The sequence below is a fragment of the Sminthopsis crassicaudata genome, chromosome 3, assembly GCF_048593235.1.
Source record: "Sminthopsis crassicaudata isolate SCR6 chromosome 3, ASM4859323v1, whole genome shotgun sequence".
In the NCBI taxonomy this organism is placed as follows: domain Eukaryota; kingdom Metazoa; phylum Chordata; class Mammalia; order Dasyuromorphia; family Dasyuridae; genus Sminthopsis; species Sminthopsis crassicaudata.
In genome coordinates this window covers 256,176,163-256,199,664 of record NC_133619.1, presented here as the reverse complement: position 1 = coordinate 256,199,664, position 23,502 = coordinate 256,176,163, and the positions used below count along the sequence as shown (strand labels likewise).

Here is a 23,502-nt window from a genome sequence, read left to right as displayed (position 1 = left end):
TGATCTCCTGGTTCTATTCACTTTACTTAGCATTAGTTCACGTAAGTCTTTCCAGGCCTTTCTGAAATCATCCTGTTTCATAGAACAATAATACTCCATAACATTCATATACCATAACTTATTCAGCTATTCTCCTACTGATGGGCAGCCACTGAATTTCCAGTTTCTTGCCACTACAAAAAGGGCTGCTATAAATAATTTTTAAAAATTGCTAGGAAAACAGTATGAAATTAGGTATAGATCAACAACTTATAGTCTATATCAAGATAAGATCAAAATGGGTATCTGATTTAGTCATATAGATCCAGGTGTAATAAATTTAATTATTATGGTTCCAGTTTTAAGTGAAGTGTTTTTCTCCTAATAAGATGCTCATGATGTCAGAATTTATTCTACTTTTTGACATTGTGACAAAGTAAAATTCATGGATCAGGTAATTTGTTAACTATGTAATCTTAAAACAAATTACCTCAATTTACTAAACTGTAATGTAAAGATGGTTTTTAACATTAATTTGATAATTCATTGTATTAGAACTATTGGTAAAGTGGTACATTTTTTTAAAAGTCTGGATCCTTTTGGGTTATTGATTCCATTTTTATGGATTCAGTTGTTGCAAAAATAGTCTAAATTGTATTTGAAACTGTTCATTTGGAACTTCAATAGTTGATTAATGTTTTAACTATAATTTTGATACAGGAGAAATCTCATTAAGATTTGAAATACAGACTCCTGAGATCAACAAGGGCTTATAATCTTGAGTTCTGCATATCTTGAATTGACCTAAACATAGCAGTTCTAAGCTTCAACTGGTAAAGCCTTAATATGTATCTCATAATTTTACTGTGAAATTCATTTGTCTTCTATTATCTCATTTAGCCTATGTTTTTGTTATGTTTTTGCTACTTGAGTCTTTAATGAAATGTGTTTTATACTAATGCTTTTCCAAACTATGGAGATTGTGATTTTAAAAGCCACTTATGATAAGACTGCATGATTTTCTATATAAGGATAACTTGGAAATATATTTGATTGAATTAGTATCATCTGATTAGTATGTAATTTTATTTCATTATTAAAATTTATGATATTGTGACCTTTTATCATATTTTTTATAAATTCTGGACCGTCTCTCCTCTCCTCTCCTCTTAATAGAAAGCCATAAAGGGAATAGCAATTATTATATCACTGGAGATTTTAATTCCTTTTGGTTTAAATACTATGAAAGGTTATTGTCATGACATGGAAAAATTTAAATATATTTTATTTTTTGTTAATAAATATTTTTTATTAATAATTTTGTTAATAAATAATTAATTTTTATTTTGTTATTATAGCTTTTTATTTACAAAACATATGTAGGGGTAGTTTTTCGATATTGACTTTTGCAAAACTTTCTGTTCCAACTTTTCCCCTCCTTTCCCCCAGGTAGTCCAATACATAATAAATATGTTAAAGTATATGTTAAATACAATATATATATGTATGTATACATATATATGTACACACACACTTATTTATATAGTTATCTTGCTGCTCAAGAAAGATCTGATCTAAAAAGAAGGTTAAAATAACCTGAAAAGGAAAACAAAAACGCAAGCAAACAATAACAGAAAGAGTGGAAATTCTATGTTGTGTTCCACACTCATTTCCCATAGTCTTATCTCTGGGTGTAGATGACTTTTCATTACTGAACAATTGGAACTGGTTTGGATCATTCTCATTGTTGAAGTTAGCCATGTCCATCAGAATTGATCATCATATAGTATTGTTGACGAAGTGTATAATGATCTCCTGGTTCTGCTCATTTTGCTTAGCATAAATGGATATATTTAAAAGGGAAAAATAGTTGTTCATTTTTTTGGAAAAGAAAAGGAGAGTGCATCAAAGATCTATAAATCTTATTTGTAAGTCAACTAGCTTTAGCAGGTCATGAATTATTATCAACTCTGTGAAAGAATTTGCATGTTTGTTTATTTTAGGAATATGTAGTTATATTTGGAATTGTCTGTGCTGAAGTAACATCTTGAACCAACTTACTCTTAACAGAATCTAGCCTTAGAAATATATTTTTGCTTTTTAAAGCAAGGTCTAAGCAACTATCATATATTCTCTATGTAAATTTATGTAATAAAATTGCATTGTTAAAATCTGATGACTTACTTCAGGTTAAGTTTTAAGCTGTATTTAGGAAAAGGAAATAGAAAAATATTAAATTTTTTTTGTGTGATTTTTTAAAGAAGGTCTAAACTTTTTATTTGCTAGCTTATTTACTGCCAACAATTTGTGGAAGAGAGACTGAGGCCAATGACTTTGCACAATTCTGGCTCATTTAAGTCCAATTTATATGTGAGTCAAACCATTTATACCATTAAATATTATCATTTGATAGTATCTTTTGGTTTAAGACATATTGTAGCACAGGGGAATTCAGATGAAAAGCATCAGCCCAGAGACAATTTTAACTTTTGTTGCTATTCCTAAGGTAAGGAGGACAACAGGTGCTGATAAGGGCAGTTTCAGTGTGTAATCTCCATGCTCATAGTAGTAGTGGGCAATATATGGGCTCCAATCAAAGACCTTAGCATCTCAATCTTATGTATCATTTTAGAAAAAGAGCTAATATGATACCAGTATTGAGATTGCCCTATTATCTCTAGGATAAATTAAATGAAGATATCAACTAAATTATGTAATAAGGAGATTATAATATAGAACACTATGGTAGGAATGAAGAAGAGGGAAGTAAGGAAGTTGACTTTAACATTATAATTTCAGTAAGAGGCTGAAATGGGATTCTGGGATCATACTAATCAAATCATATTTCACTGGTTCACTTATATAGTATTTATCACTTTAAAGAAAGGTCAATTTATTCTTTTCTAAAAAATGTATCTAAAGTTAAGGTCAGTAGAAAAATGTAAATACAACACAATTACATCAGTTCATGTATCAGATGAACTTGATGCCAGTGAAATCTGAAATCAGCAATGAAGTGCTATATGCCTTTCCTCTCCTCAAAAAGAATTTTTAAAACCCACACAAATTTATAATCTCATTGGCATACACTCTCATTACAAATGATTCATACACAGATAATAGGTATGTATAATCTTTGTTAATGAAAAGCAGAAGCAGCAATTAATTATTAAAATACATTCGGTTACTGATAACTAGCTGTACTTTATCTAGAGATAAATCATGCTGCAGAGAAAAGCTATAGATTCCCCCATAATGAAAAAATTTTAACTGCTGCAATGTTGACACAGGTATTTTTAATACTGGAAAAGCATAGCCCTCCAATATATCTCCATGTTTGTTATAAAAGCTCTCTATACTCAACTAAAATTAAAATGATTAAAAGGATAATAAGTCTTTTTTGGCCACCAAAAGTGCAATGGAAAAAATGTTGAGTTATTTTCAAAACAAAACCAAAAATTTATTCTTTTGATAACATGCGTGATTAGAAGGTCTATTGCAAGATCCACTGTTCTACATTCACAGTGACTGGGGGAAGAGAGAGAGCTCAAGTGACTTTAGCATAGATAGTCAATAGGATTTCTTTATTCCAGCAGGAGTTCAAATCTTTTGGATCTTTCTCCCAACAGCTACAGGATTTCTTTTTTGATTTTCTCAGCAGCATCAGCTTTGTAATTTTAAGAGCAATTGTGTACATTTGAATAACTGCACAGCACAATAAACTTTTTCACATTGGCATTCAAACCCAATCAGTCTCATTTTCTTCCTACATGTGAAACCACCTTAGTTTATCATATGATTTGTTTTGCTCTTCAGAGGGCTGCTGTGCAGTGTCTGATACTGAACCTTGAAGATGGTCTGTTTAAGATACTACTTTGTCCACAGATATATTTTCCATTTGGGTAGATGCTATAGAATCTGATAAAATCAAGTTATTATTTGGAGCACAGGTCTGCTACTGTACTAAAGGTGTTTTGCAGTTTACTGTGCAGTTGTCCCCACTGTCCTATTTTCTAAACAATTTATATAATCTTGGAATTGTTCTTTAAATGTCTGATAGAATTTGTTCATGAATCCATTTGGTCCTAGAGATTATTTTATTAAAATTTTTTTTGGGGGGAAGATTGGAATTCATTTGTGATTTATTCAATTTCTTCCCCTGAATTTGTTTTTTTACATTTTCTATTTCTCTATTGTTTTGTTAATTTGGGTATTCTGTATATTTGCAAATATTTATTTACTTCACAAGTTTTATCGACATTTATGCCAATATAATCAATTTGGGCAAAATAGTTTGTAATATCTTTTAATTCATCTTCATTTGCTGGGAATTTTTTTTTGACACTAGTAATTTTATATTCCTCTCTTTTTAATTAAATTAGCTAATGGATTTAAAATATTAATTTTATTAATAAAATTAGGATTTTCTTTTCATTAATTTCTTCTTTAATTTTCAGCATTTCTTTTTTGGTGTTTAATGGAGTTTTAATTTTTTTTATTTTAAAATTTCTAAAAATTGTATTCTCAATCCACTGATCTATCTTTCAACAATAAAAAATAATTTAGAGATTTAAATTTTCCCTTGAGGATTGCTTTGGCTACATCTCCCACATTTTGGCATATTATTTCCCTACTGTCATCTTTAGTCCAAGTTATCTATCATTTTTTCTGTGACCGAACAATTATTTAGGATCAAATTATTTAATCTTTCTACCTTTTTTTTGGAAATGACACAAAATAGGAATCTGAAAGGATGATCATTAATTAGGGAATGGCTGAACAAGTTATGGTAAATAAATGTGATGGAACAATGTTGTGCTGTAAGAAATGATGAAGGGGATAGCTTTAGAGAAACATGGGAAGACCTGTATGAACTGATAATAGAATAAAGTGAATGAAACCAGGAGAATAATTTATGCAATACAAAAGCATAGTATACTACAAAGATAAACAACTTTGAAAGACTTGTGTGATGACCATCTATGATTCAAGAGGAATACTGAAGAAGCATGTTAACTATCTGATAGTGAGGTGAATGAGGAGTTCAGAGTGAGACACATGTCTCTATGTCTATGTGTATTGCGCATATGAAGAAGTACATATAGACATCTATTTTGCTTGACCACACATGTAACAGAGGTTCTGTTTTCCTTTCCTTCTCAATTGGATGGTGGGATAAGGGCTGAGAGAAGAAAGATTTTTCCTGATTAACAAAATAAAATTTATTATTAAAACTTTATTTAAATCCTAGTTGGTTTTAACCCCTTTCCAGTGACCCTTCCAGTGACAATATAATTTATATTATATTGTGATCAGTAAAGAATGGTTATATTATTTCCATTTTTCTGCATTTATTTCTGAAGTTTTTATGTCTTAAGACAATCAGCTTTTGTGCACAACATGTAATTACTTCCATTCCTTGTTTGGTTAAGGATATATCTCCTAATCATAGTGATGAGAAGTATATATGGTCTGCTTCTCTTCTATTTTTACTATTCTCTGCTAGATGTAGCAATCTGTGGTATCTCCGCTGAGTTCTAGTCCTTTCCCTTTCTCTTCCCAACTCCCCTAGTCCCCAAAGTCTTAGGATGACTGGTCTGGGGAGATGAACAGAAAGTCTCAGGTGAGTATTGCTCTGGTGGATGATTGTTTCCCTGTCCATCCCTTCAGGGCTAATCAAACTATCTCAACTCCATTCTGCTAGACTATTGTGGCTAGGAGGAACTAAGTGGAAAAGCAGATAAGCATCCTGGACTTGGAGTCAGGAAGACTAATCTTCAAATATAGCCCCAGATACTGACTCCTTGTTTTGACCCTGAGCAAGTCACTTAACCATGTTTGCCTCAGTTTCCTCATATGTAAAATGAGTTGGAGGAGAAAAATGGCAAACCACTACAAGTATCTTTGTCAAGAAAACTCTAAATGTATTTATTTGTAGATAGATGTAGTTATTTAAAAATCACAAATTTTAGCATTTTCCAATTTTTAGAGGACATGACATTTTTTGTAAATGTCTCAATTGTATTAGCCACTTTGTGATCCCACTTCAGACTTTCTTTCTTATTTATTTTTTGCAAGGCAATTGGGGTTAAGTGACTTGCCCAGGGAAACATAGCTAGCAAGTGTTAAGTGCTTGAGGCCTTTGAACTCAGGTCCTCCTGACTGCTTTTGAACTCAGGTCCTCCTGACTCCAGGGTGGTCTTCTGTCCATTTCACCATCTAGCTGCCACCATTGCTTATTTCCTTGGCAAAGATACTAGAGTGATTTGCCATTTCTTTCTCCAGCTCATTTTACAGATGAGGAAAGTGAGGCAAACAAAGTTAAGTGACTTGCCCAGCTAGTAAGCTATGGCAGTGTCTAGTAAGTGTCTGAAGCCAAATTTGAACTCAGGCTCAGGATTCTTTGCTGCTCAGCACTATCTTTGTCCCAATTAGATTCTTTAATGAATTATTTATCTGGCAATTTTTTTTGTTGGGGTGGCAATGGCAAGGATATGGACCTTGTGGTCTGAAGGCATAGGTTAAATATTTTACCTTTGTCTTTCTCTTTTCCCCTAAGAGTAGCTCTAAGGGGAGCTACCAGGTTAGAGTAGTCCATAGGGGTGTAACAAGTGGCGCTCAACGTGGGACAATTTTGGCTAGGACCTCACCTTGTAGCAGGCCTACAGGTGGGAAGAGAGACAGAATTCTGCTCTAAAGTAAGTAGAAAGTTAGGAAAATAGGACAGGTTATTGTGATGGTCCCAGACCAGAAGGTACCAGGGAAAGAAGCTTCTAAAATACTAAAGCAAGTAGAAATGGAAATGGATTTTAAAAAGTGGGAGGTAGTAGGTAGTCAGATGGCTTCCTATGATAAGGAAACTCCGGGAGCCATCCCGGAATGGCATCAAGTGATTGGGGGCACTTTTTAAGAGGTGCAAGCCGCAATCCATTAAAAGTAGATAAAGAAGTGAAAACAGAGAGTCATAAAACAAATGAGGGTCATAAACCGGCACTCACCGGGACCAGCCGGGCCCATAAAATGGAGCCGGCGGAAGTTAACTATGGAAAAGAATCAGGAAATAAACAGGAAGATGAAGGAGGTAGATGTGACGTGAAAGAAGGAAGAGGTAGTAAGGAAGAAGCAGAAAATGGATATGATGGAACAGGAGGGGGCAGGGATAAGATGAGTAATGAGAAAATAAGCAGAGACACATATGACCTTGAAGTAAAGGAGGGTGATAAGATGAGGGAGGAGAAAGCAAACAGAGGGAAGGTTGCCTCTGTCTCTCAGGCATGGCCTTCCTCCTCATCCCCCTCCTTCCCTGAAGAGATATGTCTCCCATCCGCTCCCTCTGAGCCCGCTTGTGAAGGCTTTGCAGATTCCCAGACAAGTTCAGGACAAATAATACAGAAAGCTGGAAAATATAAAAGAAATGAGGATCAAATGCAATATGATGCAGCAGTATATGCAGCTGTGTCTCAATGTGCCCAAAAAGCATTTAGCAAAATTCAAGCTTCTGGAAAACAGAAGCCCTCAATGACTAGGATTAAACAGGGCCCAGATGAAACTTTTCCTGATTTTGTGGCCCACCTACAGGTGGCTATTGGGAGGTCTGTGGACAGAGGAGACGCCTCCAGCTTCCTTATACAGAAATTGGCAATGAAGAATGCTGATACTAACTGCCAGAGGGCCATGCCTACTATAGATGGGGAAGCTGGCCTGGAAGAGATGATAAAGAGATGTGAGAATGTTGTCTCCAGTGCCTTTCAAATGGATGCCCTCGCAGCTGCTATATCTAAAGAGATTGCAGCAGAAGACCTGCCCTGGCAGTTTGCAGGCAAACAGGGGATATTCCAACCCCTGGTGGTTGCAAGTTTCAGATACAATCTATGGAACAGGGACATATTGAAGGCTTATGGAGCCTCAATCTATATACAACCTTCCACAGGATTTTAAATTGGGGTCATTGAGTATTTGGTGTTGTTTCATATCACGCCTACACCATTAATATGGAAATCTAACACCCTGGTTTGGGTTCCTCAATGGCCTTTCTCAGTTTATAAAACCCGAACCTTATGTGAAATTATAAAGCAACAGTTGGAGGCTGGACATATAGGATCAATGTCCAGCCCATGGAATAGCCTTGTATTTATTAAAAAGAGAAAATGTGAAAAATTCAGAATGCTAGTGGACCTTAGGGCCGTTAATGCTACTATTGAACCTAAGGGAGCCCTACAGACCGGCATGCCATTTCCTAATCTAGTACCCACTGGCTGCGTAGTTACAGTAATAGACATACAAGATAGTTTCTTCTCCATCCCTCTGAACCCAGAAGATAAGAAAAGATTTACTTTTACCATTGCCTCTATTAACAATGTAGGACTTGATTTGCACTACCAATGGAAAGTTCTCCCCCAAGGGATTTGTTGTAGCTCCACTTTGTTTCAGGTGTACATAGTGCAAGTGCTAGAGCCAATTTGGAAGGCATGGCTTCATGCCATGCTACTGCCTTATATAGATGATATACTGTTATCAATGAACAGTGAGGAAGATCCGTCTGTCCTGCTTAAAGAGACCATGAGCATTCTTGCTCCACATGGATTGGTGGTAGGCCCAAGAAAGATCCCACACAAGTATCCCATTATTTACCCGGGACTCCACATGGGGACTTCTGCAATTACTAATCAGATACCTAATGGTGGTACCTATGGAATCCGGGTTTGTGCCTGAAGATGGGTAAGTGTGGCCTAGCCGTGCAGTCGACGGACGGGCATTTAGAGTAGCTCTAAGGGGAGCTACCAGGTTAGAGTAGTCCATAGGGGTGTAACATCCCCAACTCAGCCCCTTTTTCTTTCCATTATATCTTTCCCTTTCTTTTTCCCTTATATGCTCTTAGCTATAGGTAAAATGTGTTAATATGATTTAGTTATTGAATAGAATTTTACATGCTCTATTCATTTAAAAGTATTTTATATGTTCGTTGTTAGACACTACCCCTCTCCACTAAATTTTTTATTTTATTTAATGTAGCCATGACTTGATTTTTTTTTTAAGATTGGTCATAGTCCTAGATGGAAAATAAGTTTCCTGCTAGTGCTTCAGAACAATTTCTTCATACAAACATATATTGTCTTTTCCCACCATGTGACTTAAAACATTAGCATTAATATCCCTTTTTCTTTCTTTAATGCCTATACTGATTTCAATATAGTTTTTTTCTTTCACCTTTCAGAACCACTTAAGACTTAAAATTTGGATGTTATGGTTTTACTTACCAGCACAGCTAACAACATTTCCAGTATACCACACTGCCTCATATATTACAAAATACCAAATAATTTTAATTTTAATACATTAATTACATTTAATACATTTAATTTTAATACATTTTAATACATAAAATAGCTATTGTTATATGAAAAATTTTAAATCATAGTTAAAAAAACAAACCTGTATTCTTTTGTCATTGGCCTCCATTTTTGTGCTAAGTGCAGACAATTTTTGAGTTAGTTCTTCCCTCTCTGCGAGATTTTTGTCTTCAGAAAGTTTCTGCAATGTTAGCAAGGAATCTTTGGTCTTTAATAACTCACTGTCAGTGTCTCTAAGTTTCCTGGATACATTTCTTTCTTTCTCCTGAGATTTTCTAAGAAGTTGCCTTAGATTTTTTACTTCACTATGATGTTTAGCCATAAGCTGGGGTAAATTATTTTGTGAATTTTCATATTTTCCTATTGCTTTCAAGTGCCTGAATTGAAGTCGTTTTAAGAGTTGGTTTTCTAAGACAGTTGCTTCTAGTTTACGATGAATATCAGCTAATTCATTTTTCAGTTCCTTAATCTTATGAAGCCTTGCTGACATTATTCGATGAGCCATAGCATCTCTTTTTTGGGTAATGATATTAATTTGAGAAGTTAAGGCTGTATTCCAGTTCGGCAATTTTTCAGGTGAGATTTCCTTGAATCCTATGTAAAAAATTATTCCATTACAAACAAAATATGTAACACAATACAGTAGCATATGTATATACATACAATACATATAATTATAGGAAGTTCATGTAGAAATTATATTCATCCTCATATATGGAAAGTTAAAACTGTATGTAACTTATTGATCATTCTAAGTCATGAATAAATATGCATTATTTAGCAAATGGCATACAGTTAATAAATATTCCCTTATTATTATTATATAGTAAGAGAAAAAAAATGAGAGGCAGTATGCTTTCAGGTTTGTGAACTATCTGTATCTTACTATGTACTTTACTAGTCTTAATCAGCCTGTTATAAAGAAATCCTGTGCACTTGTTGCATATTTTAATTCTTTGCCTTTAAAACTCAAGTTTTGTGTTGCAGTTATGCCCCCAAAATATAGTGGAAGTCTTTTGGGCTCTAAATCTTATGAGAAAACTTTTCCATTGTGAGGAATTGTGAGAAAATTTTATTTAGGTTTGAATCTGACCCTGAATGGCTGGAAAGCTGACCTACCTAGTTATGCTGGCTAGAAATTCAATCAAGTTTGAAGATTAAGAACATATAAGTACTTTTCTCACAATTATACATATTGCCCTACATTGACCAACTAATTATTATTTGTTTCTTTGATTGAAGGGGGAGTAGTGGGATACCTATTTTTATGATTTCATGGAATTGCACCTTTTGTTCTTTCCCTCTCAACTTGAAAAGCCCATAATCTTTCCTCTAATGGAAATCGGATTACCAAAACATATATCTTGGTTTATTTCTGATTAACTTGTTTTCCTTTAATGCATTAAAATCTGTCTCTAGTAGCAAGTTGAGGAGGACTAGTCCCAATTTGTTATATAATTGGCATGCATTGTTTTATAAACTGATATGCTCAGAAGCTCAAAATAGTTTCCTCAGTTATTTCATATTTCAAGGTACTCTTCATGGTATAGAGACTAGGGTCTATGGCTGCTCCCTTCATTAGAATATCATTTGGGGTACAAATCTCCTTAGTTTCACCTTGTATTTATAATACAATATAAGGGGCTGGAGAGTTGCCAAAAAAGCTACTAGTTGGCACCTGCTCTCACATAATGCATGTCTTGCTCTAGTATGGGAGCTCCTCTTTCTCTAGTGTATAATCTTTCCCTGGGCACTGCAGTGCTCTGAGGGAGGAAAGAGGGAAAAAGTTGTAACAGAAGGTTTTGCAATTGTGAATGCTGAAAAATTACCTATGCATATATCTTGTAAATAAAAAGCTATTAAAAAAAACTTTTGAGTTCCAGAATTTTAACAAACAGAAAAAATATGAACTAAGACAACTAAATATGGCTTAAAATAATACAGTTCAGTGCAGATAATTCTATGCAAGATGAGGTACATTTTTATACCATTGCAGACTGTCAATTAGTATGCTTTTGAAAAGCAATATAGTTTCAATATTTCAATGACCTGTGATTTCACTGGTGTAACTCATCTAGTACAATGTCTTGGAGAGCTGTGCCTGAAAAATTTGCCATCAATCTGATGATATGCCTCTCTAAAGTCAGGTAGTCTACTACTTAGATAAAAGATATAGTTTATGATTAAACCCAGTGCTCTGTGGGTAGTTGTGACAATAGTCAGAAGTTATCCCCAATGTCCACAGACCTCTTTGGAAGAGCCCTAACAACTGTGCCTGTATGTGTGTTTGTGAAGGAGGAGAAAGAGAAGACTTCCTAGAATAGGTTGCATAAGAATTTCACCTTGAAAGATTAAAATTCTGAAAAACAGAGATAAGGAGAGAACACATTAATTACTGGGAATTAGAATGGAATGGAACTGGAAGGAGGGAATATGATTTGTATAGAAGAATAAATATTATATGTGGTATATAGAATATCTAAAGAAAAATAATGTCAAATAAAATTTGAAAGGTTTGAAAGTTTCATATATTAACGATTCATCTAGAAAGAAAAAAACAGCAGGAAACTGGTAATTCAGAGATGAGGTTTGGGCCAGATATATAAATCATTGCAGAAGATAATAACAGGCTATGCCAGTGAATAAGATTAATCAGGGATGCATACATATATACCCACATGCATATCTATGTAACTGTATATATACATTTATTTATATATACATAAAGATATGGGGGAAGATATGAAAAGTAAAACAGGGAGGAAGGGAAAGGAAAGAGAAAGAGAGAGAAAAGGAGAGAGGGGAGGGAGAGGGAGGGATAAAAAGGAGAAAGGAGGGGTGAGAGAGAGGGAGGGAAAGAGGAGGAAAGAGAGATAGGAGGAAAGGAAGAGGGAGGGAAGGAGGAAAGGATAGAGAGAGGGAGAGAAGAAGGGAGGAGGGAAGGGGAAAGGAAAGGGAACAGAAGGGAGGGAGAGAGAGAAAAAAGAGAAAAGTCTTATGTTTTGCTTTATTTTTCTATTAAACTATAAGTAAGTTTAATGAGAGCAGGAATTATGGAATCACAGAATCTAAATTGGAAGGGACCTGAGAGGTCATGTAAACCACTTTATAGACTTAGAAGAATTCTCTCTATAACACATCCCAAATGAAATTTAGTTGTTTTAGCACTGCTAGCAGTACTTACAATGTAGTAGATACAAAAATAATTAAGTTGAATTTTTAAAGTTTTTATTGATTTTTCTGATTTTTACACCATTATAATTTTCCCCAATATCTTTTGCTCTGTCTCTCCCAGAAAGCTATCTCATATATTAGTATTTTTTGAAGACAAAAAATATGGGAGGGGAAAAAAAGGGGAAAAAAAAAGTACAAATGATCAATACATTGAAAAAGTTTAAAAACGTACAATGTGTAATGCCTGTGAACCTCTCAACCTCCACAAAGGGGTAGATTGGGGGTATTCACTCATATCTTCTTTCCACCCAAACTTTATCTTTATAATTTTGTTACATTTACTTTGTGTGTGTTCATTCTATTTACATTGTAGTTATGTATATTATTTTCTTGCCTTTGTTTACTTTACTCTGCATCAATTCAGGTAAAACTTTCCAAGTTTCTTTATATTCATCACTTTTATAATTTTTTTTCCCCCACTGAGGCATTTGGGGTTAAGTGATTTGCCCAGGATCACACAGCTAGGATGTGTTAAGTATTTGAGATCACATTTGAACTTAGGTCCTCCTGACTTCAGGGCTGATGCTCTCTATCTACTGTGCCACCTAGCTGCCCCATTTTCCTAATTTCTTAAAAGCACAATATATTTCTATTATATTCATGTCCCACAGTTTAGCTATTCTCCAACCAATGTATCTACTATTGATGGCTTCCTAAGCCAAATAATGGGATTTCTGGTTTGAGGAGCATGAAAATTTTAGTTACTTTGCTTATAAATTCAGAATTATTTTCCAAAATGGTTGTATTACTTCACAGCTCCACAAATAATGTATTAGTATGTGTAACATTCCATAATCATTCCAACATGGCTATAGCAATTTTTCTTTTAAATAGTATTTTATTTTTTTCCAATTACATGTGAAGACAATTTTTAACTTTCATTTTTTAAATAAAATTTTGAAATTAAAATTTTTTTCTCTCCTTTCTCTCCCTCCTTCCTAAGATGGTAAGCAATTTGATATAGGTTATATATGTACAATCATGTAAAACACATTCCCCTATCAGTCATGCTATGAAAGAAAAAAAATAGAACAAAATGATAAAAGCTAAGAAAATAAAGTGAAAATAATATGCTTCAATATGTATTCAGATTCCATCAATTCTTCCTCTGGATATGGACAGCATTTTCCATTATGAGTCTTTTGGAGTTGTCTTGGATCATTGCATTGCTCAGAAAAGCTATAAATATTTTTGTATAGATAGTTCCTTTTCTCTTTTCTCTTTTTTATGATCTTTATTGCCATTTTAAAACTTATCTTTGCAAAATTGCAGTTGTTTTGATTTGCCATTACTCTTATCTTTAGTGATCTAGAATATACATAGATGTGGTTTTGAATACATTGCAATTCTTATTTTGAGATCTGTTTCTTCATATCCTTTGATCTTTTCATCTTTTTATTCCTTATGCCCCAACATGTATTCCAGTCAAGTGACACTAGCCTCCTGGATGTCCACCAATAAGATAGTTCATTTTTTGGCTCTAAGTATTCTTTCTGGTTATCCTCCAAGACTAGAATATTCTCCTCCACTCCAACTAGTGTTCTGACTTCTTTTAATTCTCAGCTAAAATTTTATATTCTACAAAGAACCTGCCTCAATCCTTTTTAATTCCAGTGTGTTCCTTTTGGTATTTCCTATTTATCCTGTGTATAGTTTACTTTGTATATGCTTATTTGCATATTTTCTCCCCCATTAGATTGTGAACTTTTTGAGGACAAGAACTTGTTGCGGCTGTCTTTTATGTGCTCAGGGTGACATGAATGAGGTGGGAGACTCATAGTGTGTGAAAAGAGCTCCAGTTTATTATGCCAGACAGCCTTGTTGATACATTTTTGCAAGCATGATCAGCACATGAACCAGAAACAATCCTAATCACCATTCAGAGAAGCAGCTCATGGGCTTTGCATATGCATGGTATCTGCCAATGGGAGGAGAGCCAATCCAGCAATTCAGCAGCTCACTCACAGGCAAGAGGTCCTGTCAAGGCACCCCTCCTCATGAGCAACTAGCTATGACCCTCAGCTTACCATTCCCGTGATCACAAATCATTGCTCCTTGTTCAACAAGAGTCACTCTCTTTCTCAAGAGCTGACTCTATGAGCTACTTAACCCCTTATCAGCCACACATAAAAGATGATCATATTCTTAATCTTGACATCACTCACAAATGTAGCACCCTCCATGTTCAAGATATCTCCTAACTATAGAAACTATAGTTTCTATAACTAGAAACTATAATTCCTAGAAACCACCTACCTAATTTATTGCTCAATTGAATGCTAGCCTAAAAAATTGATCATGCTTAGGTGTAATATTCTTCTCTAAAATATACTGTTCTCTGGGAGCAGGGTCCTTGGGGGGCTTCTGGGAGCAGCCTTTGTTTCAGTTCTGTGTAATAATCACCTCAAATTCAGCCAGGAGTTAAAGTCCAAATTCTTTACTGTTTCCTTTTAAGTATTGTCTCCTTCCTTGTGCCCGGTTAGCTTTCTTAGAGGCCTATCTCTGCCACTAGTCCTTTGCCTCTGCCAGCTTCAGCTTCAACCTCTCGTGCTCCTAATGTCTCCATCCAGCACAAAGGTAGAAGTGGGAATGAATCTGTCTCCTCCTCTGAGAGAGTGGGCTTGTGGGTCTGGCCCTGAGAGCTTCTTGCTTATATGCTGTACACTGAGTACTCTCAAATCATTACTTCACTAGGAAACCATTATTTGTTGTAGGATTAAATCAATGCTAAATTAGATTTAACCATTGTCTCCTCAATTCCACTTAGTACTTTGTTTCAAGTTCTGGCCCATAACATGTCCTTGCAGAATCATTTCAATCACACTGAACCATGCTAAATTAAATAATTATTATCTCTTATTAATTCCACTGTCATAGTACCTTGTAAGAATCATAACACTTAGGTCCCTGGCTTCTTATTGAGGTACCAGCACTACTATTTTAGTATATGTGTCACTATTAATAAAATGTCTTGTTTTATGCTTCAATATCATTTTAATTTTCACCTTTGTATCTAAATTTCTTGAAAAGGCCATCTACTAAGCAGGATGCTGGGAAGATGGTGGAGTAGGATGATAAATTTCAACCTCTCTTGATTTTCCCCATAAATAGAACAAATTTGCTTTAGGGCAAACAGACTGGTGAAAACTCAAAAAGACTTGGGGGAGAACTGGGGTCCTCCTGATACAACTTGAAAAGATCTGAAGAAAAATCTTAGGCTGGGGATTAACCTGTCTGAAGTGCAAATACCTTTGACCTATCTCTGCATAAACATCAAATGGGGACCCCTTGGGCTAGCTGGGTGTGGCTGGAGCCTCAGTTGGAACCATAGACACTTTTATCTCCTAGACTGTTTGTATAGTTGGGATCTGTATCCAAGAAGACTGAATCAATCCCAGATGATCAGGAATGCCAGGCCCAGCTATGCTGCTGAAACTCAGCCCGAAGAGAGAAGGAATCAGCACCCAGTGAGTGCAGAAGCAGTGGGGCAGGGGTGCTCCTGGCTGTGGGTACTTGCAGGAGGGTGGAGCTCTTACTTTGGGTTTCCTAGTCTGAGGGGAGAGTTGAAGGGAAGTTTGAGGCACCATCCCCCATCCCACGATTAGAGGTGTTTACACTAATACCTCTTGTTAAAAAAAATGAACCAGCAAAGAAGAAAAGAACTCCACCATTGAAACATATTATGGGAACAGGGAAGACCAGGGTTCATCTTCAGAGGAGGCTATAAAGAGCAACGTGAAATAGTTCACAGAGAGAATTTAAAAATCAAATGAGAGACAACTAAAAATAATAATAACTGTCTAAGGAAAATAAGATTATTATGAAAAAAGTTAACTAACTAAAAAAGGAGGTACAGAGTCTCAAAGATGAATTATTTGAAAATCAGAACTGGGCAAGGGGAAGCCAGTGAAGCTATGAAACACTAAGAAATAACAAAACAGAGGCTTCCTCTCTTTGTCTGCTTTGTCTGCTCAAAGGGTGGGACACCCTTCTCTCGAGAATGTACAATAAACTCTGCTTTACTCTAGAGATCTCTCCAGCTTTTTTTTTATTAAATGGTGACCTCTCACCATTCCTGTACCACAGAGTTTGGAGGCTTCTTCCAGGATCCATTACTTGGTGAGTAAGTGAACTCTTGAGTGCTAGCGGGGAGGCTCCCTGCCCTGATTTAGGCAGCCCACCAGCATCCAGGAACTTCTCCTTGCTTCTCAATGTAAAATGGGCCCAAAGTGGAGAACCTCAGAGAAAAGCAAAGGAAAAATCTCGACCAGTTGGTGGAAGACAAGATCAGTCAAGTAATTTGCTGCACAGCAACCCAGAGGTTTCCCTGTTCATAGAATTCAGGTTGGAGATTGGGTGTTGATCCATTCCTGGAAGGACAGAAGCTGACTCTGTGCTGGGATGGACCCTACCAGGTAGCACTGACCTCAGACACTGTGATTCGCACCCAGGAACGAGGCTGGACACATCACACCAGAAAAGGACCTGTGGTGCCACCTTTATCAGAGTGGACAGTTGAAGACAGGGGAGACCTCAAATTACATAAGAGGCACTGAATGGGAACACTGATTCTGAATCCAGTGCAATGTAACTGTGTGACTTTTCTTTTCTTACTTTGGGTCTCTTTGCCTGTTTGGAAGCTGATATATTTTCACTTGGGAATTTCACCTTAACTTCACAGTGTTATAATAGTTGAACCTCATGGGGCTTTCCCTGAGCTTTGGATTTACCTATTTCCTCATGATAGCCATAGAAACCAGACCTTTACTTTCCAGAAAGGAGACCTAGTTCCTCCTGCTCATGCAGAATATAGGGGAGAACTTTTAACTTATCAAATTGTTGGATTTGTGTTGTATCCCAATAATTAAACCAATGGCCATGGGTACCTGTCCCCTTAAGCCCAGCCTGGGTCCTTAGTAACCGATCCTAAAGGGAACATATACATTGGGTACAGTTATCAATGGGGTTGGTACAATGTCACTCCAGGGACACCTGGGAAACATGGGACTCTGTATCCCACATTTTGGAGTACCTTTAACCTAATAGATCAGTGGCCAGTTGCCAATTGTAGTTGGAGGAAGGAGCAAGGTTTATAGAAATGTCATTATGTCATCTTTGTGGGGGGGAGCCCCTAGGGATGAGAGACCAACAATATTACCCTTTTACAAGGAATAGTTCAGACATATTTCCAAGGGAATAACCTGCTCTAAAGGATCATTATTGGATCTGTGGTTTAACTGCCTATACTCACCTACCTCTTAATTGGACAGGGATTTGTTACATTGGACTACTAAGGCCAAAATTTTTCTTTCTTCCTGAACAGGCAAACCAATATTTAGGGATTCAGTTGTATGATGATTTGGGAAGAGGGAAATGGAGTTTAGATACCTCCATTACTCATACTGGAGATGTGAATGGTTGGGGTGACGCCTGGCCTCTGGAAAGAATAGTTAAAAGAGTATGAATCAGCCACCTGGGCTCAAGATGGAAGCTGGGGATATAGAACCCCAATATATATGTTGAACAGGATAATTAGGCTTCAAACAGTTGTAGAGATTATTACCAATCATATGGCTAAGGCACTAGATCTTTTGGCTAATGAAGCTACTCGAACCAGAGAGGTTATTTTAGAACACAGACTTGTGTTGGATTATTTGTTGGCTGAGGAAGGGAGAGTTTGTGCTAAACTAAATTTATCAACATTTTGTATAAAGATTGATGACATGGAAATCTAGTAAGAGAAATCCCTAAGAACATTAGGAAACTTGCTCATGTTTCCTGTAGACTTGGACCTCACTGTTCAATACTTCTTGGTGGTCCTGGTTTGGGAAAGCTGGTGGAAGCAGCTCCTTTGGTTTGGCCTTATAGCTCTTAGTGGTGTTATTATTACTCCCTATCTGCATCCCTTGTTTGGTCTGATTAATAACCAGAATTGTCCAAAACTCATTATCTAGAATGATTAGGTTAGAAGAGAAAGCTGAAAGGTCTGTTAGATGGATGCTGTTAAAAGGGTAAGGGTGGAGCCAGTGGCCCAAGACCAACAGGAACTAGAAGGAAATGAGGAATTCCATAGGGAATGTGAAATTATATTACAAAAATTTGAAGAGATCTCAGTGTACAAAATAAGAGGAGGGACTGAATGAGATGAGGTGAGATCTTTCAAGACAGTTGTGAAAATTGAGTAAGGCTTCATCTGCTTCAGAGTTTTAGTAGGCCTGAAGGACTTTGAGCATTGATTCAAGGGCATAATTGAGTCCCCTTCCTGCTATCCTCCCATGACACAATTTCTTCCCTATTTCAGTCAAATATGGGCAACTATGTACTTATTGGTCAAGTTCAACTTCATGGGTAGATCTAGCGTTTAGAATGTAAGACTCTCAGCCAATGAGGATGAGGGTCAGTGGTAGGAGGGGGTGGTTTTGCGTTAGGGATTAAAGGTGCTGTCCTGCCAACAGGAGGCGCTTCCTCTCTTCGATTGTCTGCTCGAAGGGTGGGACGCCCTTCTCAAGAGAATGTACAATAAACTCTGCTTTACTCTAGGGAAAAAAAAAAAAAAAAAAAAAAAAAAATATATATATATATATATATATATACATATATATATATATGTATGTATATATATTATAAAAAATGAGAAAATAGAATAGAATGTGAAACATTGTATAAGAAAAATGAAAGATCTGGAGAAGAGATCAAGAAAAGAAAATATAAGAATAATTGGACTGGCAGAAAGTTGTGACCAAAAAGAAAATCTTGTCACAATAATGAAGGGAATAATCTTAGAAAATTTTCCTGGAGTGATGAAAAGTAGAAATAAGACACCAATCACCACCTCAAAGAGATCCTTTGTGGAAAACACAGAATAATATCATTGCCAAATTTTGAAATCCCTACATCAAAGAGAAAATTTTGCAAGAAACAAGAAAAAAAATTCAATACACTGGAGTTATAATAAGAATTGTACAAGACTTATAAACAGCTACGATAAAAGAATGCAGGTCCTGGAATCATACTACTGATAATCAAAAGAACTAGGCTTAAGGTCAAAAATATCATATTCAGCAAAATTATTTATAATTTTGAGTGAGAAAAAATGGATATTCAATGAACTTGCAGATTTTCAGGACTTTCTATCAACCAAACCTGAACTTAACAGAAAAGTTAACATATAAGAGTCAATATCAAAAATCAATTTTAAGGAATCCAACATTGACACACTGTTTGAATATGGACAAATTGTTTTTTTACATGAGAAATGTATATTATATGTTTAAGATTCACATCAACAATAGGGTAGCTCAAAAAAAAAAAAAGATTGGCAGAGTTAAGGTAAAAATAGTAATCATATTATACAAATGAGATACAAAAGAAGAATAGATACAGAGGTATTAGATGGGAGAGGAAGACCCTCCACTATAAAGAAATAAGGGGGGGCAGCTAGGTGGCACAGTGGATAGAGCACCAGCCTTGAATTCAGGAGGACCCGAGTTCAAATCTGGTCTCAGACACTTAACACTTCCTAGCTGTGTGACCCTGGGCAAGTCACTTAACCCCACCCTCGGGGGGGGGGGGGGGGGGAAAGAAATAAGGGAGGAGGGATGGGAAGATGGGGATGCAAAGGGAGAAGGAAGAAGACAAGGAAGGGATCCTTGGGTGGGGGAGATTAAGTAATAACAAGGCAAGTTATAGAGCAGAGTTTAATTAAAGAATCAGCAGAGATAGGAAGATGTGTGTATGTTTGTATATATCTACATATGTATATATAAATGTACCTTTTCTTAATGTAACTTGCTTGAAAGTGGTGGAGGGATGAAACAGGGGAAGAAGAATAAAATGAATAAGGTGTGCAGCAGAAAACCAAAGAACAATTTACAAGGAAATTAAAAAAAAAATTGGACATTCATGAATATAATTTTTTCTATTATTTTATACACACACACACACACACACACTTTCTTGATCTGGTAATTTGTTCTTATATATTTTGAATCTTCCTTGATGTTCTGCTGGGAACATGACATTATTCTCTTTTTGTTTCATTTTGTTTTGTATTTCTTTTCTGATTTTCTTTTTTCTTACTGTTTTTTTTTCAAATAAAATAAATTTTATTTTATTTATTTTTAGCTTTTTTTAAATTAATTTTTATAATTATAACATTTTCTTTGACAGTACATATGCATAGGTAAATTTTTTTTTTTTTTTTTTTACAACATTATTCCTTGTACTCCCTTCTGTTCCGAGTTTTCCCCTCCTTCCCTCCACCCCCTCCCCTAGATGGCAGGCATTCCCATACATATTAAATATCTTATAGTATATCCTAGGTACAATATATATGTGCAGAACCGAATTTGTTGTTGTTGTTGCAAAGGAAGGATTGTATTCGCAAGGTAAAAATAATCTGGGAAGAGAAACAAAACAAAACAAAACAAAACAAAACAAAACAAAACAGAAACAACAACAACAACAACAACAAAAACAATGCTCACAGTTTACACTCATTTCCCAGTGTTCCTTTTCTGGATGTAGCTGATTCTGTCCATCATAGATCAATTGGAATTGGATTAGCTCTTCTCTATGTTGAAGATATCCACTTCCATCAGAATACATCCTCATACAGTATCATTGTTGAAGTGTATAATGATCCCCTAATTCTGCTCATTTCACTCAGCATCAGTTGATGTAAGTCTCTCCAAGCCTCTCTGTATTCCTCCTGTTGGTCATTTCTTACAGAACAATAATATTCCATAACATTCATATACCATAATTTACCCAATCATTCTCCAATTGATGGCCATCCATTCATTTTCCAGTTTCTAGCCACTACAAAAAGGGCTGCCACAAACATTTTGGCACATACAAAATAAAATAAATTTAAAAAAAAGAAAAGGTCATCTACAATCTGTGCCTCTACTTTCTCTTTTTTAATTTTCCCTCAAAGCCTTACAATTTGTTTTATGATTTTATCATTCTTCAAAGTTACTAGTGACTTCTTAGTTGCCAAATCCAATAGTTTTTTCTCAGTCTTCTTTCTTCTTGACTTCTCTGCAGTCTCTGACTCTTGATCACTCTCTCTGATACTTTCTTCTCTAGATTTTCAGGACACCTGTCTCTTGGTTGTTTTTTTTTTCCACCTATCTACCTATCTTTTGTTTCCTTTGCTGAACCTTTCATAGAGATGATGGCCTCTATCTGCAGGTATCCCTCCAGGTTTTGTGCTTGGTAATCTCAGTAGCTCCCATGGATTTAATTATTTATAAGCTGATGATTCTTAAATCTGCTTTGTCTTGCCCAATTTCATTGCTGTTCTCTAATCTTGCATCTCTAATTGCTTTTCAGACATCTCAAACTGGATGTCCAGTAGACATATTAAATTTAACATGCCCAAAACATTTATTCATTTATTTTTCCCTCAGAATTTTTCTACCCCTACCATCTTTCTTTTTACTCTAGAGAGCAACAACCCAACCCCTCTTCCTCAGACTTAGAACCTAGAATTCATCTTCAATTTCTCTCTTTCATTCTCATGTTCAAACTGTAGTCAAGGCCTGAAGATTTCATCTTTGCATCATTTCTCAAATATTACTTCTTTCCTCTGAAATTACCATCACACTTCATCACTTCACAACTTGATTTTTGACAATAGTCTGCTAGTGAGTCTGTCTGCCTCAAGTCTTTCTGTATTTCAACCCATTCTCCTGATTTAACCATGAAAATGATTTCCTAAAGCAGATGTCTATATTACTCCTCTACTCAAAAAACTCCAGTGGCTCCTGATTTCTTCTAGGAACAAATACAAAATATTCTATTTGACATTCAAAATCCATCATAACCTAGACTCTTTCTACAATTACAGTCATTTTATCTATTCCTAACCCTTCCAATAACAGAGTTTTCCCTCTGTTAATTATTTCCTATTTATCTTGTACAGAGTCTAACTTATATATATATTTCTATGTTGTTTCTCACGTAAATCATAGCAAGCTCTATGAGAACATGGACTATCTTTTGTTTCTTTTTGTATTCTCAGAACTTAGTGTAGTGCCTGGAATATAGTAGGCACTTAATATTGTATGAGATGGAAAGATGAAGAACTTACAAGATAAGTATTGTATGAATACACGGCTGGACCACCCACTTCTCATGAGGTTCTACAATAAACAATTTTATGCTTTCTACTTTGAGTGATCTCTGAATAGTCATTTTTGGGTAAAGGTCTTTACATCCCACACATGGGGGCTTGTCTGGGATTGGGGTCTATTAGGGAGATGACTATGCACCATGAACAAGGACAGGTGTGCTCATGGAGTAGTTTTCTCTGTGGTCTCTGGCTCTGAGTGTACAGTTTCCTTTCCCTCTTAAGACAATGACCCGAGCCAAGACAACAACCTGAGGCAGAGGTACTCAGTGGAAAGCAGAATTGAAGACTGGAAGGAAGTAAAGTCCTGATGGACTGTTTCTAAATTATAAGAGGACAATTAACAATGGTCTGTGAAACCTAACTGCTGTTTTTATTGGGACAACCACCATTTGCCTGTCCTATGAAATAAACTCATCTCTTCATATAGCAAACTGCTGGCTCTTCACATTTTGCAGCAGTCTTGTAGAGCAAGTCTTTCTATCTCAGACTGTTCTAACCTTTGTTAGATTTTTTTTTTTTGTTCTAGATTTTGGTCAAATTACAGATTATTGAACCTGTTCTGGGATATGGATTAGCCCATCTGAAGCTTTGGTAGCTGTCAGCATGCCATACCCATCCCCTGCATGGACTAAGAGCCTGCACCCTTTCTCAGCCTGAAGCAGCTTAGATTGAGATCATCACCCCTGCTCCTGATGTAATTTGGACTAATATGGGGAGTGTGAAAGTGGTTGATGAATTATTGACTGTATTACGGTGTGTTTAAGATTTGGGATGGAAATTGTTAAAATTGTATAACTATAG

General features: G+C 35.8%; 1 protein-coding gene across 6 annotated transcripts in view; it reads right to left on the bottom strand.

Moving 5' to 3' along the window:
• The window catches only part of LCA5L (lebercilin LCA5 like), a 79,676-nt gene that overhangs the window by 22,303 nt on the left and 33,871 nt on the right, over positions 1-23,502 (bottom strand). For 5 of the 6 annotated variants that reach the window (XR_012487988.1, XM_074300497.1, XM_074300499.1 and 2 more), the window contains exon 4: positions 9,412-9,923. Coding sequence is in view for 5 of the 6 variants with exons in the window: in XM_074300497.1 (XP_074156598.1) it covers positions 9,412-9,923 (512 nt within the window). In the remaining variant the exon portion in view is untranslated. Of the gene's footprint in view, positions 1-6,959; positions 7,376-9,411; positions 9,924-23,502 lie in introns of those variants that run through there. The other variant, XM_074300500.1, reaches the window with a different exon arrangement.